Raw genomic sequence first — 19,336 nt, 5'->3', positions numbered from 1 at the left:
TCTGAGGGCATGAGCGCTCTGGTGCAGGTTTTCATCAAGGATCTCTCAGTACTTTGCTCCGTTCATCAGTCGCTCGATCCTGACTAGTCTCCCAGTCCCTGCCACTGAAAAACATTCTCACAGCATGATGCTGCCACCACCATGCTTCACCGTAGGGATGGGGCCAGATTTCCTCCAGACGTGACACTTTGCATTCAGGCCAAAGAGATCAATCTTGGTTTCATCAGACCAGATAATCTTGTTTCTCATGGACTGAGAGTCCTTTAGGTGCCTTTTGGCAAACCACGCGGGCTGTCATTTGCCTTTTACTGAGGAGTGGCTTTTGTCTGGCCACTCTACCATAAAGGCCTGATTGGTGGAGTGCTGCAGAGATGGTTGTCCTTCTGGAGGGTTCTCCCATCTCAACAGAGGAACTCTGGAGCTCTGTCAGAGTGACCATCATGTTCTTGGTCACCTCCCAGACCAAGGCTCTTCTCCCCCGATTGCTCAGTTTGGGATGGCCGGCCAGCTCTAGGTCCATGCTTCTTCATTTTAATATTGATGGAGGCCACTGTGTTCTTGGGGACCTGCAGCAATTTTTTGTTACCCTTCCCCAGATCTGTGCCTCGACACAATCCTGTCTCGGAGCTCTATGGACAATTCCTTCGACCTCATGGCTTGTTTTTCTGCTCAGACATGCACTGTCAACTGTGGGACCTTATATAGACAGGTGTGTGCCTTTCCAAATCATGTCCAATCAATTGAATTTACCACATCTCAAGGATGATCAATGGAAACAGGATGCACCTGAGCTCAATTTCGAGTCTCATTGTAAAGGGTTTGAATACTTATGTAAATAAGGTATTTCTATTAAGTATTTTAATACATTTGCAAAAATGTCTAAACACCTGTTTTTGCTTTGTCATTATGGGGTATTGTGTGTAGATTGATGAGTAAAAAATATATTTAATCCATTTTAGAATAAGGCTGCGACGTAACAAAATGTGGTAAAAGTCAATGGGTCTGAATACTTTCCGAATACACTGTATACAGTGCCCTGCGAGAGTATTCGGCCCCCTTGAACTTTGTGACCTTTTGCCACATTTCAGGCTTCAAACATAAAGATATAAAACTGTATTTTTTTGTGAAGAATCAACAAAAAGTGGGACACAATCATGAAGTGGAACGACATTTATTGGATATTTCAAACTTTTTTAACAAATCAAAAACTGAAGAATTGGGCGTGCAAAATTATTCAGCCCCCTTAAGTTAATACTTTGTAGCGCCACCTTTTGCTGCGATTACAGCTGTAAGTCACTTGGGGTATGTCTCCATCAGTTTATGCACATCGAGAGACTGAAATTTTTTCCCATTCCTCCTTGCAAAACAGCACGAGCTCAGTGAGGTTGGATGGAGAGCATTTGTGAACAGCAGTTTTCAGTTCTTTCCACAGATTCTCGATTGGATTTAGGTCTGGACTTTGACTTGGCCAACACCTGGATATGTTTATTTTTTAACCATTCCATTGTAGATTTTGCTTTATGTTTTGGATCATTGTCTTGTTGGAAGACAAATCTCCGTCCCAGTCTCAGGTCTTTTGCAGACTCCATCAGGTTTTCTTCCAGAATGGTCCTGTATTTGGCTCCATCCATCTTCCCATCAATTATAACCATCTTCCCTGTCCCTGCTGAAGAAAAGCAGGCCCAAACCATGATGCTACCACCACCATGTTTGACAGTGGGGATGGTGTGTTCAGGGTGATGAGCTGTGTTGCTTTTACGCCAAACATAACGTTTTGCATTGTTGCCAAAAAGTTCAATTTCGGTTTCATCTGACCAGAGCACCTTCTTCCACATGTTTGGTGTGTCTCCCAGGTGGCTTGTGGCAAACTTTAAACGACACTTTTTATGGATATCTTTAAGAAATGGCTTTCTTCTTGCCACTCTTCCATAAAGGCCAGATTTGTGCAATATACGACTGATTGTTGTCCTATGGACAGAGCCTCCCACCTCAGCTGTAGATCTCTGCAGTTCATCCAGAGTGATCATGGGCCTCTTGGCTGCATCTCTGATCAGTCTTCTCCTTGTATGAGCTGAAAGTTAAGAGGGACGGCCAGGTCTTGGTAGATTTGCAGTGGTCTGATACTCCTTCAATTTCAATATTATCGCTTGCACAGTGCTCCTTGGGATGTTTAAAGCTTGGGAAATCTTTTTGTATCAAAATCCGGCTTTAAACTTCTTCACAACAGTATCTCGGACCTGCCTGGTGTGTTCCTTGTTCTTCATGATGCTCTCTGCGCTTTTAACGGACCTCTGATCACAGTGCAGGTGCATTTATACGGAGACTTGATTACACATAGGTGGATTGTATTTTTCATCAATAGTCATTTAGGTCAACATTGGATCATTCAGAGATCCTCACTGAACTTCTGGAGAGAGTTTGCTGCACTGAAAGTAAAGGGGCTGAATAATTTTGCACGCCCAATTTTTCAGTTTTTGATTTGTTAAAAAAGTTTGAAATATCCAATAAATGTTGTTCCACTTCATGATTGTGTCCCACTTGTTGTTGATTCTTCACAAAATATATATTTATATATTTATGTTTGAAGCCTGAAATGTGGCAAAAGGTCGCAAAGTTCAAGGGGGTCGAATATTTTCGCAAGGCACTGTATATATATATATTTATTTTTTAAACTTTCACTTACTTAGCTAGCAAATGTAGCTAGGTAGTTTAGCCTACTCAAACACCCGGTTCAGAGAGGAATACTATGTTAGCTAGCTGGCTATGGCTATCCAACACGGGAACTCTTCCAAGTCAAGGTAAGCCTTTTGTTTTTATTCATTTATTGCCACCGGAGCCCACCGGTGTAACTAACTGCTTGCTATAAACTGTACTGCATGATTGTAGCGGGTTAACTAATGCGTTAGTTCTAGTAGCTATGTTGACTATGACCTTAATCTAGTGAAAACGATGTAGACTGTGTGTAGCAGTTATGGTAGGAAAGTTTGGCTTGGAAAGGTTTCCCCCCCCTGATAATAGACAGCTGTTGTATTGTGCATTGAAGTCCACAAGCAAAGGGTAAAGGTCAGAGGAGGAGAGAACGTAGATGTAAGAAGGAATTATACATACAACGAGCAAAGTGATTATGTGGTTTATGGGATCGTTCACTCTGGCTATCTACTCTGATTTCAGAGCATCTAGTCTGAGTGTGCCCGAATGCAGAATAACTGATGAATTTACGAACGCGCAACACCCGTTGAATATGACCGGTGCCAGTAAATGTCGGCAAAATAACGTAATTTTATTTTTTTGCCAGCAGTTCAGTTACGGTCACCAACACTCTAGATAACATGAAAACAGCCTAACCAGCTCTGCTAGGGCGAGTAAAATGGACAGAGTGAGGTTTTCTCTAATTTGTGTCTGGAAGTAGCTAGCAAGCTAGCCAACTTTAGCCAGTTAACTTAAGTTCTTCACTGACGTTTTGAGGTCAGGATGCTCGGATCAACCCTACACGTCGGCCAGAGAGTCCAGTGTGTGCTCTGAACGCTCCGAAAGCTAAACGCTCTGAATTTACAAACGTACAATCTGACAGCTCTCTGAATTTACAAACGCCCACAGCGAAGTCTGAGTTCACTCTGAGTGAATTTATGAACACACCCTTTCAGGCTATGTGGATATTAATTCTGCCGATTCTGTTGAAAAAAAAATGTTTCTTAAATGGAAGCAAACAAAATGAAACGGGGATAAACACACCTGAATTTGTCCAATAGAAACTCTCGTTTGCAACTGTTGGAGTAATGATTATAACCTAGATGAACTAGATGCAGGCAAGAGTGTGCAAGGTGGTGTTGAATGTGTGTCACCATCGGTCACCTTGATGACTCTAATGTCTCTCGACCTGTGCCACCTACATTGTAAAACGTTCATTCGTAGGCTAGGTTGTAGAAACCTGATGATGGGTAAAGGGCCAATTTCGAGTATCATGTACAGGAGTAGCCTAAACCTCTCGATGTTACATTGAGCTGGGTGAATGGAATATGAATGACAGTCATCCAATATGCTGGAATAGAAACAAGGCCGTGCTCATGAAAATTAAAATGGTCCTCCCTCATCATAAACGGCACCGACCCCCACTGGTGTATATTGAGTAAATGCTTGATCTGTAGGCTAGTGGCATGTTTCAATAGCATTTGCATCCTTAAACGGTCCGTGGGCACACTCTGATTGTTGTGACAACTCATATTGTAGGCCTTTTATTTCTATCCTAGAGCAAGTTGAAACAGGTTTTTTTTATTGATCATTATGCGATAGATAGTCTTGAAGGGACACTTTCCATGTTCGGGGTTTCTCAAGTGCTTGACAATATGGAATCTTGACTGGAGCTCAAAAACTCCTTGTTCAGTTGATGACATTGTACCCGACATGTTTTCTTTTGTTAGTTATTCTGGACTGGACATGTGTGCATGAAAGCGGGTGGGATTTGCTATTGGACTATAATGAACCTAGTTTCACGTGTCATCAATTTTCACACACACAATATGCAACAGTCCACACATTCTAATTTCGTTTTTTTTTTCTCCCAGTGAAACCCATTGTGGAGCTAGGGCTAATCCAAAATGCTCCATTTCATCCGGGAAGGATGTTGAAACACATCTTACCGTTTTGTCATCATCTGATATCATGGCCTCTGAATGACTGTTATCCCAGAGGAACCCTTTTATGTAGAGAACCAAATCTGACAATGGCAGACCCAAGTCACTCAGGGGGAGGCTTCTTTCAGACAGTTGTTTCAGCTCTGCGTAACTCTCGACTTGTGGGGACTTGTCACAGTAAATCACCAGAGTAATGTGACACTCAGAAGTTCAGGTCCACTGAGTAGGAGACAGAGGAGGAAGAGGAGGAGGGCTGCACCTGTAGTGTCACCTGAGGATTCAGCTCTGTGCTTCCAAATTCCAGGCAGGGGTGGGTTGTGTTCATTAGGGCACACGATGGAAAACGTTTCAAGCAACAGAAAACGAGTCCAGGTAGTTCCTTCCTGTTTCAGCCTGTTTTCTACTGTTTGGTGCCTAATGAACACAAACCCTACCACAGACAAGGAAAAGAAAGCAGGATGTCCTCTCATATCGAGTACACCTTTGCTAAAGTCATTCTTCATCCCTGAGAATTGCACTCAGTCTGAGGTGTTTCATTTAGTCACTTGTGTATGAACGAATGGTTTGTTGTTGGCTGCATGACATTGTTAGGTATGTTAGTGGGGGCCTTGGACTGAAGTCACCTGTTCTGCTTAGCGGAGGAAAGGAGGCCATTTTTAGCGTCACCTTCTTTAGCGACAAGCCAAGTGGCCCTGCCTTTCCTCCATGGTGATGGTGGTCAAGGTGATGGTGGTGAAATTGTTGGTTGGCTTGGCTACACCCAGGGAAACCACCATGAGACCTTCTCAGCTTTCCTGACTGAATTGTTTTTTTTTGGGGGGGGGATTATAAGCCTTCGAACCGATTTAACGTCAAAGGAGTGAGCTGGAGGTGGGGGTCTGCCTCAAGGTCGCATCCAAAGACGACCGCCTGAACGTACGTGACAGAACAATGTGATCGGGAACCTCACCTTCGACTCACCCAGACCCTGTTTGAAGGCCACTCCGAAACTCTGGAGCCACATCTTCATTCCAAATGCTCTAATGTCGCCGTTTGGCTCCGTAGCCTAGTCAGTTAGCCTACAGTAGGCGAGGCTAAATGTAGGCCTAAAGGCAGTCCTTCTCGGTATCAGATCCCATTGGCCAAAGAAGGCGCCGTCTCATTTAACACAAGCCTATCTGGGAGCCGATGTATCTAATGTTCAAATGAACTTTTCAACATTCATTAATGCTCCTGTTCTGCTTTTATCGGCTGTGTGTAGCTAGTAAGACTTTTCAATGACAACCAACTCGAGCTTCTTTGCCTCGGTGACTCCCAGAACGGGTGTTTAATGGTGCCTCTTGTATGACTGGTTGCATATCTACAGTGCAACCAGCCAGTATCTATCCATTGCAAACAGGCCTGTGGTATATCATGGCTATAGTGTAGGTGTTGCAATCTCTACTCTACTTCTAAAGCACAAAACCTGATAATGTCCCACGATAATGAACCAAAAAAAATGCCTGTGAATTAATATTTGTTCTTTACTGTGAGCTGAGCACTCTTTCCAAAGTCTTCAGGTTACGTGGTTTTTTTTCGGGGGGGGGGGGGTCGTCTTGGTCAAATGCATTCAGGAGACCCCAACCTTGATTGTTATTGTTTGTTGTTTTTTAAAGCTTGGGCAAACAGTTTGGTATGGAGAGTCTCTATTCTTGACGATGGTGGGGCTGATACTCTCTAAATAATACTAGCGATAATAGTTGTTGAGAACACTGTGGAACAGATTGGTTTGCTTTCTGTTAACATTGCGTTTTAATCGGGTCGTAAATTCCGTCTCCCTTATCGTAAGAGAGCTAACATTTGGCTAACGGCATTGATCGTAAATCCCCTTCGTCCAAATGTAAATTGACATTTCATTTGCACACTTTGGCTTGATGAAGTCACTGCTTCGACCTGCTAGGCCACACGCAGCCTCTTGTACCAGTACAACTGGAAACGTCTGTCTTCATTTCGCTTCCTCTAAGGAGAGCAATTGAGCTTCAGTCAGCTACTCGACGACACCGACCAACACAAATGATTACACATCTCGGATCAGCTGTGTTTTTTCTTTTTCTTAGTCAGTTCTACTGACAGGCAGGTTTATTGGTTGGTTGCTTGATTGGCAGCTGGTTGGACGAGTCTGACAGAGCCGATGAATACGTCTGTGCACCTTTTTCACAGAGGCAGGTTTTTGGCTCAAAACCCAGTACAGTATGTTCAGAACATGTCTAGGAATAGAGAAAGAGAGAGAGAGGAACCGAGAGAGCGAGGGAGCTGAATGAGGCATAAGAGGAAGACAATTTATAGAGACTGGAATAAAGAGTTATGTGTGTGTGTGTGTGTGTGTGTGTGTGTGTGTGTGTGTGTGTGTGTGTGTGTGTGTGTGTGTGTGTGTGTGTGTGTGTGTGTGTGTGTGTGTGTGTGTGTGTGTGTGTGTGTGTGTGTGTGTGTGTGTCGTCTCTGGTATAGATTCGTTTTTTTCTTCTCTATTGTCTTTCGTTCTTCCCAGGTGTACTTTCCCTGCGATAGGTGTGTTTGTGTACAGACCCTGCCAATTTCTTTGTCTCTCTTTACCTTCCAACAACTTTAATTCCACCTTAGCACCAAACCACAAAACCACAGCCATGGCATTTTACATAAATATACCTCAAATAGATGGCTCTACTGTCAGACACATGGATTTAATAAAGCTGTTCATAAAGCTTTGTGTAACAATAAGGTCAGTCTTTGGGGGGGTTTACGTTGTGCCCGGGAATGCAACAGGCCGTTCATCTTTGGTGGCACTGCATGGGGCGTGTAGATAGGCACCTTTGTTGATTCTTTATTGTGGCGTGTCAACCGAGACACCCACCGGCGGAGACCTGTAATCCGCCAGCTCCCCTGGGGTCAAAGTTGAGGATCGTGAGCCAGCTAAATACCAACTCATTAGGCCTGGCCAAATGGGACTCTGGAGACATGAAACCCTTAGAAGCGTGTGACAGACTGAGGGAGCCACAAGGGAAGGGGAGGGAGTAGGATAGAGGGAAGAGAGGCAGGAGAGGAGAGAAGGAGAAACAAATGAGGGGAGTGTGATCGATAGGAGCGGGAGAGAGGGACAGGCCAGGGATAGATAGAGAGGGAGTGGGAGATAGATGGAATGGTAGAGAGAAGAAAGAGAGAAAGAGAGAGGCAGAAGGAACATACCAAGGGGGGGGTCGGGGGAGCAAGAGACCCTCAGCATCTTATAACCCACTGGGCACACATCCCCCCCCCTCACCCACCGTCCTTGATCTGTCCTCATGTCTCTCCTTCGTCTTATCCACCTCCCCTCGCACCCCTCTCGCTCTCCCACTTGCCTGATTTTACCTTTCCTTCTTCCCCTGTCATTTCCTGGGAAAAATATATCTGATCACCCTCTGCCCCTTTACCCATAACTCCCTTCAGCAGCTTCTCTTTAAATCTCATGAAGGTCATGTTTATTAAAAACATTCTTAGCAAGGTCACCGGTTAGCCTGTTGATGACTTCTTTGCGGAGAGAGCAGACACTGTTACATACCTCAGTGCTTCCTCCGAGCAGGACAGCATTCATTGGTTCCTTCCCCTCCCACCATCCATAGCCGCAGCATATGGGGAATGAAGAATGTCACCAATGACCCTCAGCAAATGTAACGTGATATGTATTTTAGAGTAGCAATTATTGATAGAAATAATATTGCTCCTTTGTATGCAGAGTGCTATGGGGCAAGGTTTGTTCCCAGTACAATTTCCACCACCAAATGACTTTCATGCAAAGACGATGCGTGAGGTAATGCATCACATCCCCAATAAATTGGAATGCGATGTTCTTTATTTACAGCCACAAAAATCAGTAAGAAATGATGAATATTGCTTCTTGTGTGTCCTTATTTGGTGCAAAATGTAATGAGAAATACTAGTGCGTGAAGTAATGATTTGTATTTCATCCAGGCAAACCCTTCAGACCATTTGTCTTAACTACTTTAAAAGTAGCGTTGCATAACTAACTGCTGTGCTCAGTGTGAGGGAATTGGAGTACATTTTTTTTTGCGAAAGAAAACGAGGTATGTTTACGCGCTTAAAGCTCAGGGAACCCTGCTTTTCTTCCGTTGTTCTCCTGGGACTTCCTTGGAGACAAGACAGATCACCTCGAGGGAATTGTTTTACAAAAAAAAAGGTTGTTATATATATATATATATATAAATAGAATAAGATAAATATCGTAACCGCCAGTCTGTCTGACAATGTATATATTACAAGTGCATCGAGCTGTACCTACAGTAGATGCTGTAGCAGGAGGAACACGTCTTTAACTACGTGAAATTACAATTCTGTCAGACATGGAGTCACGGAGTGCCTTGAAAAGCAGTTTGCTTTGACAAAACGGAATTGAAACTTACTCTGTGCGAGTGTGTATACGATTGTGTGGGTATGAAGAGCGTGTGTGTGTTTGCGCGCGAGTGTGTGTGTGTGTGTGTGTGTGTGTGTGTGTGTGTGTGTGTGTGTGTGTGTGTGTGAATGTCCTTCTGTGTGTCAGGGGGCTAGTCAAGTCACCTTTAAGCTTATTAGGGAGGGTCCTGACTTCCGGGTCATGAGATGCTTTGAGCACATCTGACTGTACATCACACTCCTGCTAATGGTGTGCCACAGTGCCGGCGGATGCCGTTTGGAGTAAGACAGGGACAGACAGTTCCTCATAAGCCCTTGTGCTGCTCTGGACAAGAGCAGAGAGTCTGGCAACACTTAGACGGCCAGAAAGAGAGACCGGACACGATCACGCTGTCTGTGGGCTCTGCCCGTCCGTTTCCTTCATGGGCAGTGCAGTTATTAATGGCCACCGGTTATCTTGTTTTCCCGGAGAGCGTTTTGAGCTGACCATGCTATATGATCATCACAGAAGATTCATGTTGGAGCTGAACGTGCAATACGACCGTCAACACAAGATGCAGGTTTTTTTTTTTTTTTTGGAGGGGAAACATAAGGACATCCGTTCATGTTGTAAAACCTATTAGGACTGTAAGCCGTTGACAACCAAGACAAATAGATATGGGGAGGAGGAGTTCAAGGATGTAAACCCACTATGCTAATGTCTGGATAGATAACGTGGCTACAGAGTTCCGTCCAGTATTTACCGCTGCAACTGCTCATGCAGGCCAGGATATTCATTATCCATTCATACAGCCGTGTGTTTGACAGTAATCTCTGGGGAGCCACAGCGTACAGCAACTCTCACCTGTATTCTAATCATCTTCTCCCAACGCCATTTCCCTAACCCCTATACCACTCTACAGCCATGATACCACAGGGCCCATTTAACATAGGCAACAAACAATGCACTCCATATGCCAGTGGAAGACCACACAACTCCTGGATATGAGAGGCCTGGGGAGTGACAACACAAGCCGACTGGTGTTAGGGACAATGGATGGAATGCTAGCCTGGAATGATTGAACCCGTATGTATGGTTTGTCGTGCGGATTACTGGATTTAGCCGTATCCCCTTTGAACTGAGTGCAGAACCTGTGTGGTTTGTACTGGTTTTATATGGTCTGTACTGGTTTCATATGGTCTGTACTGGTTTCATATGGTCTGTACTGGTTTGTACTGGTTTCATACGGTCTGTACTGGTTTCATACGGTCTGTACTGGTTTCATACGGTCTGTACTGGTTTCATACGGTCTGTACTGGTTTCATATGGTCTGTACTGGTTTCATATGGTCTGTACTGGTTTCATATGGTCTGTACTGGTTTCGTACGGTCTGTACTGGTTTCATATGGTCTGTACTGGTTTCGTATGGTCTGTACTGGTTTCATACAGTCTGTACTGGACTCAGCCACTTGCCCTTTGCGCTGTATCGGGGAAACATATTCAAGAGTCTTTCTCCCTGTGAAAAAGGGTGAGGCCATTAGGTTTCATGGCAGGTTCTGCCCATAGGCTTAACTGGGGTAGGCAGTAGTAATATCCACCTTAATTATGCAACAGGCCGGGTTCGGTGAGCCATTCTTCACTCATTCGGGCTGAGGTCTGGCTCTGTCTGAATGGTATATTGAGGGTAGTGTTAAATATTTCTCTTTCTACCCTCCCTCTACTACCGTCCCCTAGATACAGTATATCCTCTAGCCCTACTATATTGCCTTCTCTTTCACTTTCCAGCCACTGTGGCTATCTGGCTCACTGGCTCACTCCTATATTTGCTCTCTCTATTCCACGACTGCTACGGTTCATTTGTGTTTGTCCCCCCCCCTTTTCCCCCAAACTGATCACTTCATTGTGATCCCCCTTTTTTTGTGCATTTCTTCCTCAGATGATGACTCGGCATCAAAAGGAGGGTTTGCGAAAATGGAATTAGATAGTGAGAGAACAAGGCAGGAAGAAGCTGTTGGTTTGGGGGTGTGAGGAGAACATTACGTCAGTAAGCCTTCTGGTTCAAAGCAATGACATTATAGCCACGGACGCTAGGAGAAATAACAGGCTCTAGGAGACGGATGGCCAGATGCTGATTGTGTATGCATGTTGCTCTGCACGTTAGTGATCTGGAGAGAGAGTTTTTTCGACTGTGTGTATTTGTGTGTGCCCCAAGGGGAGAGGGAGGGTTAATTAAAGAGAGTGAATGGAAAGGGGGGTTGAGAAGGAAGGGGGATGGGGGGGGGAGGGGTTGGCACGCTAAGCGACTTCAAAATGATTCATTGCTTTACATCTCCTTACGTTTCGCGTACAGTCTCATAGCCTGATTCGACTGCACGGAGCATTACCCCACCTCAACCACAATTGTTTAAAAAAAAATGTGCACACACACACACACACCCCTACCTCGACTTAACTCTTCCTTCTGCCACAGTTTGATTTGTATTGTAATTTAGCCCAGTCCGTTTAGATGTACAGTACCCGTTGGTGGTTTATGGCTGCAAATACCTATAGCTTTAAAGCTCTCCAATGGTGTGGGACCGAACCATGAATCAGCTCCTGGGGTAATGAATTCTGATATCCCGTAGGGGGGAGGGTTGAGTTCAAGGGGTGAGCACTCCTACTCTAGTCCCTAAGCAGTGAGCTTATGTTCCTCTGTAGTTCACTGTACTTGGCTTTACGCTTACACTGACCTTAATTGATGTTGATCGATCGTATGGTAGGTGATGCAGGCCTCCCCTTCACATTTCATCCCCCCCGCCTAGCGCAATCTCTCTGCCCCACTGCGACTCTCTCTCTCTTTCTCTCTTTCTCTCTCTCTCTCTCTCTCCCCTTCCCTGTTGAAACCTGCTCTTTGTAGATGAGGCACAGTGGAAAGCACCCCTTTTCCCATTACGCCTAAACTTCCCCCTCTCTTCCTCTTGATAGTTTTTCAATAGTATCCCTCGCCACTGCAGCTCCTACTTACTTCTATGCGTATTATTGCTCCTATCCTCACTAATTTATCCTTTCTTCTCCCCTCTCCACTTCAGGTCCCTCTTCGCCTGTGAACCACCACCACCCCTCCGCCCACCAAACTGCGCCCCCTCCTCCCTCCCCCATGGCGGCCAAGCCTGTCCTCTCCCTCCTGTTGGCCGTCCTGGCCTGCACGGGGCCCGCTCGCTCCTCCCCTCCCCTCCTGCTCCGCCCCCGGGAGAGAGAGAGGGACTTGGGCGTAGTCAACATCGCTGTGGTCCACTCGGGCTCCTCCCTGCTCCCGGAGACGGCCGCTGCTGGGGGAACGGGCGCAGCGGGCGGCCCGGGGGGGCCTCAGGGAAGGGGGGCCTCGTCGTCATTGGCTACGGTGTCGGCATCTGCCACACTGGCGTCTGCGTCGGCGGCTCTGGTGGGCGACAGCGTGATGACGCAGTATGGCCCGGCCAACGTGATCTACCTGACGGTGAACGAGAGCAGCCCGGCGAGCCTTCTTCTGCAGCTGTGTGAGCTGCTGGCCACCACGCCACTCCAGGGCCTGGTGTTCGAGGAGGAGAGGCCCCCGCCACACAACCAGGCTCCCCTGGCCCCCATGATGGAGTTTGTCTCGGCCCAGACTGGAGTGCCCGTTGTGGCCGTGGGAGGAGGGGCCGGCCTGGGCAGGGAGCCACAGGTAACTACCTGGCTGTGACCTTTCCCTTGTTAATGGACTTCAAGTAATCAACCATTCTGTCGTGGCAGAATAATTGAATGTTCCACAATAAGTCCTGAGTTACTGTGTGTTTGAAGCCTTACTAATATGGCACATGACGTCTTCATTTTCTGCTTGTAAACTGGGTTTCTGGTTGAGAAGACATAAAACCAGATTGCAACCATCTGGTCTCTGTTACAACCAGATAAAGAGGCGTCATGGGGAAAGACGTTGTATTTTGGTTGCTATCTGGTTGCTCAAAAGATGTTCACAAAACGTCGTCCTTATACAACTAGTATTGAACTGCATTGTTGGTTAAGGTTCTTGTAAAGTAAGCATTTCATGGTCTACACCTGTTGTGTTCGGCTCATGTAACAAATACAATTTGATTTGATCTTTGCAACAATGTTTGCCCGCTGTATACAGTGTGGTCTGATTAGGAGAACACTACTTCAGTTCTCGAGGGCCACAGTCCTGCTGCTTTTTGTGTCTGCCGAGTACTTACTATAATTGAACAATTAATGTCACTGATTGCTGGCAAGGTTCAACACTTGGTCTCCAAAGGTCAAACTCAGCCGCTGATGAAACAGACAACAGAGAGAGTGGTTGCACAACCTTACCTTTTAGAGACTCTCTCAATGGCACATCCTGTCTAAGTGTACTTATGTGCTTATTGGCCACGCAGTCCCATTTAGGACTTTTTGCCTAGCACCTTTAATCAGTCTTTCTTCTCAAACCCAATTGTATAATTTCATGCTTAACCTATTTTTGTACACATATCCAACTGTGAACCTTTCGACAATTAGAGGCTCCGTTCAAGTCTCACTTGGCTTTGTTAATTGTGCACAGTGCATTCAGGAAGCATTCATACCCCTTGACTTTTTCCACATTTTGTTACGTTACAGCCTTATTCTAAAACAGATTTTAAAAAAGGTTTCCCGTCAATCTATACACAATACCCCATAATTACAAAGCGAAAACACGTTTTTAGAAATGTTTTCTAGTTTATATAAAAAACTAAAACAGAAATAGCTTCTTTACATAAGTATTCAGACCCTTTGCTATGAGACTCGAAATTGAGCTCAGGTGCATCCTGTTTCCATATATCATCCGTAAAATGTTTCTGCAACTTGATTGTCTCTATAAGGTCCCACAGTTGACGGTGCATGTCAGAGCAAACACCAAGCTATAAGGTCGAAGTAATTGTCCGTAGAGGTCAGAGACAGGATTGTGTCGAGGCACAGATCTGGGGAAGGGTACCAAAAAAAAATGTCTGCAGCATTTAAGGTCCCCAAGGACACAGTGGCTTCCAGCATTCTTAAATGGAAGAAGTGTGGAGCCACCAGATTGTTCCTGGAGCTGGCTGCCCGATCATACTGAGCAATCGGAGTAGAAGGGCCTTGGTCAGGGAGGTGACCAAGAACCCGATGGTCACTCTGACAGAGCTCCAGAGTTCCTCTGTGGAGATGGGAGAACCTTCCAGAAGGACAACCATCTCTGCAGCACTCCACCAGTCAGGCCTTTATGATAGAGTTGCCAGATGGAAGCCACTCCTCAGTAAAAGGCACATGACAGCCTGCTTGGAATTTCCCGAAAGGCACCTAAAGGACTCTCAGACCATGAGAAACAAGATTCTCTGGTCTGATGAAACCAAGATTGATCTCTTTGGCCTGAATGCCAAGCATTAGGAAACAATGCACCGTCTGTAGGAAACAATGCACCATCCCTACGGTGAAGCATGATGGTGGCAGCATCATGTTGTGGTTATGTTTTTCAGCGGCAGGGACGGGGAGACTAGTCAGGATCGAGGGAAAGAGGAACGGAACAAAGTACAGAGAGATTCTTGATGAAAACCTGCTCCAGAGCGCTCAGACTGGGGCGAAGGTTCACCTTCCAACAGGACAACGACCCTAAGCACACAGCCAAGAAAGACAACGCAGGAGTGGCTCCGGGACAAGTCTCTGATTGTCCTTGAGTGGCCCAGCCAGAGCCCGGACTTGAACCCGATCGAACATCTCCGGAGAGACCTGAAAATAGCTGTGCAGAGATGCTCCCCATTCAACCTGATAGAGCTTGAGAGGATCTGCAGAGAAGAATGGGAGTAACTCCCCAAATACAGGTGTGCCAAGGTTGTAGTGCCAAAGGTGCTTCAACAAAGTACTGAATAAAGGGTCTGAATACTTATGTAAATGTGATATTACACTTGATCATTTTAATACATTTGCAAACATTTCTGAGATACAGCATTTGCTTTGTCATAATGGGGTATTGTGTGTAGATTGATGAGGGGAAAAAAGCCATTTAATCAATTTCAGAATAAGGCTGTAATGTAACAAAATGTGGAAAAAGTCAAGGGGTCTGAATACTTTCCGAATGCACTGTAGCTCTCTGAAAAAATGTATTATAGTGAGTGAGTTCAACAGGGGTCATTTACATATGCTTAGTGCATAGTTCCTTCTAAATTGTATCTCCCAGTTCAGAGATAGGCTTCAATTCCGTTACATGTATTTGAAATACATATTGAAATGACTTTTGAGTAACTGTCCTGATGTACAATCCAATGTATTTTGTAACAAGATACTTTAGAGTAGTGCACATATATATATTTTGTTTACCTTAGCACTGCACAGTAATCAACTAACCATCAATATTTGTTTATTTGAATCAACTGTGTCGTGCTAGGGCAAAATGTGTACTACTTGCGGTCCACGGGATCGAGTTTGGGACAATACCAAAATACTTTTTTCTACCATTTTTTAAAGCGGTTCACAATTTTGTCCCCCCCCCCCCCATCACCCCAAATTTGCTGCATCGGTATCAGAAGTCTGATGGCACTCGGGTGTGATAAGAGTGTCTGATAAATGACCAAAAATGGAAAGAATTAACACTCGCATAACACACTGGGTATTATTCTCATGAGCTCTGCCCACAAACAAGGCCATATTTAATTACAATACTAATTGTTTGGGAGTAGAGCTCATTAGAATACAATACCCAATGTGCTTTGCGAGTGTTCATTTGTACAAATGCACATTTTGGTCGTTTAGCAGACACTCTTATCCAGAGCGTCTCACAGCAGTCAGTACATTCAGCTGAGGTAGATAAACAAGCACATCAAAGTCATAGCAAGTAAAACATTTCCGTAATCGTTACTGAGAATGTTGTTGTTGTTAATGGGGCTACTTGCACGTATTTTATTGAAATACATTACTTGACAAAAGTATTTTGCATTTTACTTTGATAGGTTGTATTTTCTAACAAGAAACATTTGTAAGTATCTTGTGCCCATCTCTGGCTCTGTTATTTTGTCTGTCTTATGTACAAGGGTCTAGAAACCTTACCCTCTACTTAAACCTTTCAGTACACTGTCTTCCATTCCTCCATCTGTTCTTATCCAAATCTAATCTAAAAGAACTGGACAATTGTAGGCTTTCCTCATGTCACTTTTACCTGTCCAATCTGGTCAGATCAGTGCCGATGAAAGAAAGGAGACAAGGAGAGGAAGGCTAGTCTTTTTCATAAACAATTATGGCCTACAGTACAATACAGAATTTCAAATCAAATGAAAGGATTCACTGTTAGATGTAGACTAACAGTGAAAAGCTTACTTATGGGGCCTTTTCTAACAATGCAGAGGTAAAGATAAAACATGGACATGGTGGCGCGGTGAATAGCGAATCATTTAATTGAACCCACATCTGGTTCAAAACCCCCCAAATCAAATCAAAACACAGGGACATACTGGCTGTGTTCCAAATGACACGCTATCCCCTACATAGTGCACTACCTCTAAGCAGGGCTCATAAGACTCTGGTCAAAAGTAGTGCACTGTAAAGGGAATAGGTTGCCATTTGGGACATACTGTTGGACTGTACTGGAAAGACTTCACCCTGTCACATGTCTACACAAGACAGACAAAGGGGAAAAAAACAAGAAAGGGAGGAAGGCTATTGAGACTGGAACCCAATTCAAATGGCCATATCGATGTTTGCGTGGTATGTCTTTGGGTTAAGACTACTACTACAAGCGCGTGTAGTTGTTACTCTGACAACAGGAAGCTTTGAAAGGAGTCTACCTGGAGGGTAGCAGCAGTAGAAGGGTTTTTATACTACCCATAGACATTGTGTAGTTCTAGGCCTATTTAACCATGGGGTATAATTGCTATGGCATGATTGTAAGCCCCTGAATAGGTAAGAAAGTTGATGCACCACAACTTTAATGGATCTTTCTAACCAACGTTTAAATAGGCCCCCATCATGACTAAGCCACTGCAGTGCGTGTAGGATTAAGCTCACATTGTCATTCTTATTTGACATTACTCTTAACATGGACTACGCTCAGTAGGACGAATCTGTGCTCTTGTATGACGCGTTGAGATACTACTTCCTCGTTTCAGAATGTTTTCTCCCTATTGAACACAACACTGGACTCCACTGTATTCATAAAGCGTCTCAGCGTAGGAGTGCTGATCTAGGATCAGGTCTCTCCTGTCCATGTATCGTACTCATTAGGATCTAAAAGGCTAAACTGATTGTATATCAGCACTCCTGCTCAGAGACTCATTGTGAATGCGAGGCCTTGATTCCTCCTCTATCCTCCTGAGACACAGCAATTCATTTGTGTCCTCTCTAGTGGACATCCGTTCTTGGTCCATATCTCTGAGGCCATACAAGCCACTGTATTAAGTCCTGTTGTCCATTTGAGAGGACATTCTGGGCTTTTCAATGGTATCACATGTATGGGGATGTGACCTTGACAATTTTTTCTTCCTGGTTCTTAGAAGAATTGCTGCTGTGAAAATTAGCACATTTTATGGAAATTCTGTAAGAAGTGTGTGTAATTATAAATTATACTTTTTGTGAGTTTGATATTCAAATTGCTTCTAGTAAGTGAATATCTCAGGAATAGTTCAGTGAGTTGTCGGGACCGTGTAATACTTTTTTTCATGTGAAATAAGAGCTAAAATAAGAGGTTATCAAGAAATGTCCTCTGCAGTGGACACCTGGATGCCGAAGCTAAGTCTTTCTGCTACTGTACCCATTGACTATAATATAACAATTTAGCACTTTAAAAGATAAATAACAATATTTTTTCTCAATTCTTTCTTGGTAACATGTCCCCCCCTGGAATATTTTTATTTATGTAAAAAAATATATACATATTTCAGGAGGCAATAGTAGAAAAATAACTCTGTTCACATACCACCTCCCCATTTCGCTCAGCTTAAAAAAAAACGTCTTCCCACTTGAACACAACCCTCAGGTAGACAGTTCACTGCGACCTCTTTCTCTGTCCCTCTCCGGGTCCTGAAAAATCCATTTCACTCTTTAACAAACCGTTTTATCCCTGTTGTCCTCCCCCAGGAGAGCGGCTCCATCTACCTCCAGTTCACCTGCTCCACAGCCATGCAGCTGGACGTGATCTTCGAGGTGCTGGAGGAGTTCGACTGGACCTCCTTTTCCGTGGTGGCCACGCGTCACCACGGCTACGAGGACTTCCTGGCCATGGTGGAGGGCCTGACTGACGGATCCTTCATCGGCTGGGAGAAGAAGGGCGTGGTCATGCTCAACGTCACCGACGACCCGGGAGGGACGCGCACACGCAGGCTGCTCAAGGAGAACGAGGCGCAGGTGAGACGGCTACAGCCTTTAAAAATATTTTGCTGTACTTTTTTATGGTACAGAAGCAGATGGAGATACTGATGGAGAGGGGAGACACAGGAAGAACCAATGCTGTGGATTGAACCCAGGCATGTACAGTTGAAGTCGTAAAATTACTTTCACCTTCGCTAAATACATTTAAACTCAGTTTTCCCACAATTCCTGACATTTAATCTTAGTAAAAATTCCCTGTCTTAGGTCAGTTAGGATCACCACTTAATTTTAAGGATGTGAAATGTCAGAATAATAGTAGAGAGAATAATTAATTTCAGCTTTTATTTCTTTCATCACATTTCCAGTGGGTCAGAAGTTGACATACACTCAATTAGTATTTGGTAGCATTGCCTTTACATAATTTTCTGGAATTTTCCAAGCTATTTAAAGGCACAGTCACCTTAGTGTATGTAAACTTCTGACCCCACTGGAATTGTAATACAGTGAATTACAAGTGTAATAATCTGTCTGTAAACAATTGTTGGGAAAAATGACTTGTGTTATGCACAAAGTAGATGTCCTAACCGACTTGCTAAAACTATAGTTTGTTAACAAGAACTTTGTGGAGTGGTTGAAAAACAAGTTTGAATGACTCCAACCTAAGTGTATGTAAAGTTCCGACTTCAACTGTATATGTGCTAGCAGTGGGCGTGTTACCACTATACCACAGGGTCTCCACTGGGGACCCTTTTATTCCCTCTTCTTAATCATCTAGTCATTTTCATGTTCATTTCTTTAGACAGGTGTATAATGGAATTTTTATGTTTGTGCTACTCTTCGAACTCATTTCTGTGTTCTATTCATGTGCTGTTCTGTAAACCAATTTCTGTGTTCATGCAAATGGCGGACTGTACAAGTCCTCTCTAGCAGTAGCTGCAATTTGGCAGTACGCCCAGAGCTTGTTTTGAGAACAAACGAAAGATATCTCAGTTTCAAGGTCTCTGCTAAGAGAGAAGAAGCCTTGTGAGGTGTTGGTCTGTCACGTGTTATG

General features: G+C 44.4%; 1 protein-coding gene across 1 annotated transcript in view; it reads left to right on the top strand.

Annotated features, from left to right (window-relative positions):
- The window catches only part of LOC124043568 (glutamate receptor ionotropic, NMDA 2D-like), a 56,520-nt gene that overhangs the window by 2,248 nt on the left and 34,936 nt on the right, over positions 1 to 19,336 (top strand). Inside the window, exons 2-3 of the mRNA XM_046362281.1 lie at positions 12,060 to 12,673; positions 18,055 to 18,321. Of these exons, the coding sequence (XP_046218237.1) occupies positions 12,128 to 12,673; positions 18,055 to 18,321 (813 nt within the window). The 5' untranslated portion in view covers positions 12,060 to 12,127. The remainder of the gene's footprint in view (positions 1 to 12,059; positions 12,674 to 18,054; positions 18,322 to 19,336) is intronic.

Source organism: Oncorhynchus gorbuscha, linkage group LG09 (genome assembly GCF_021184085.1).
Source record: "Oncorhynchus gorbuscha isolate QuinsamMale2020 ecotype Even-year linkage group LG09, OgorEven_v1.0, whole genome shotgun sequence".
NCBI classification, from domain to species: Eukaryota; Metazoa; Chordata; class Actinopteri; order Salmoniformes; family Salmonidae; genus Oncorhynchus; species Oncorhynchus gorbuscha.
The sequence above is the reverse complement of the archived record's forward strand: the minus strand, read 5'-3'. Positions and strand labels throughout refer to the sequence as shown.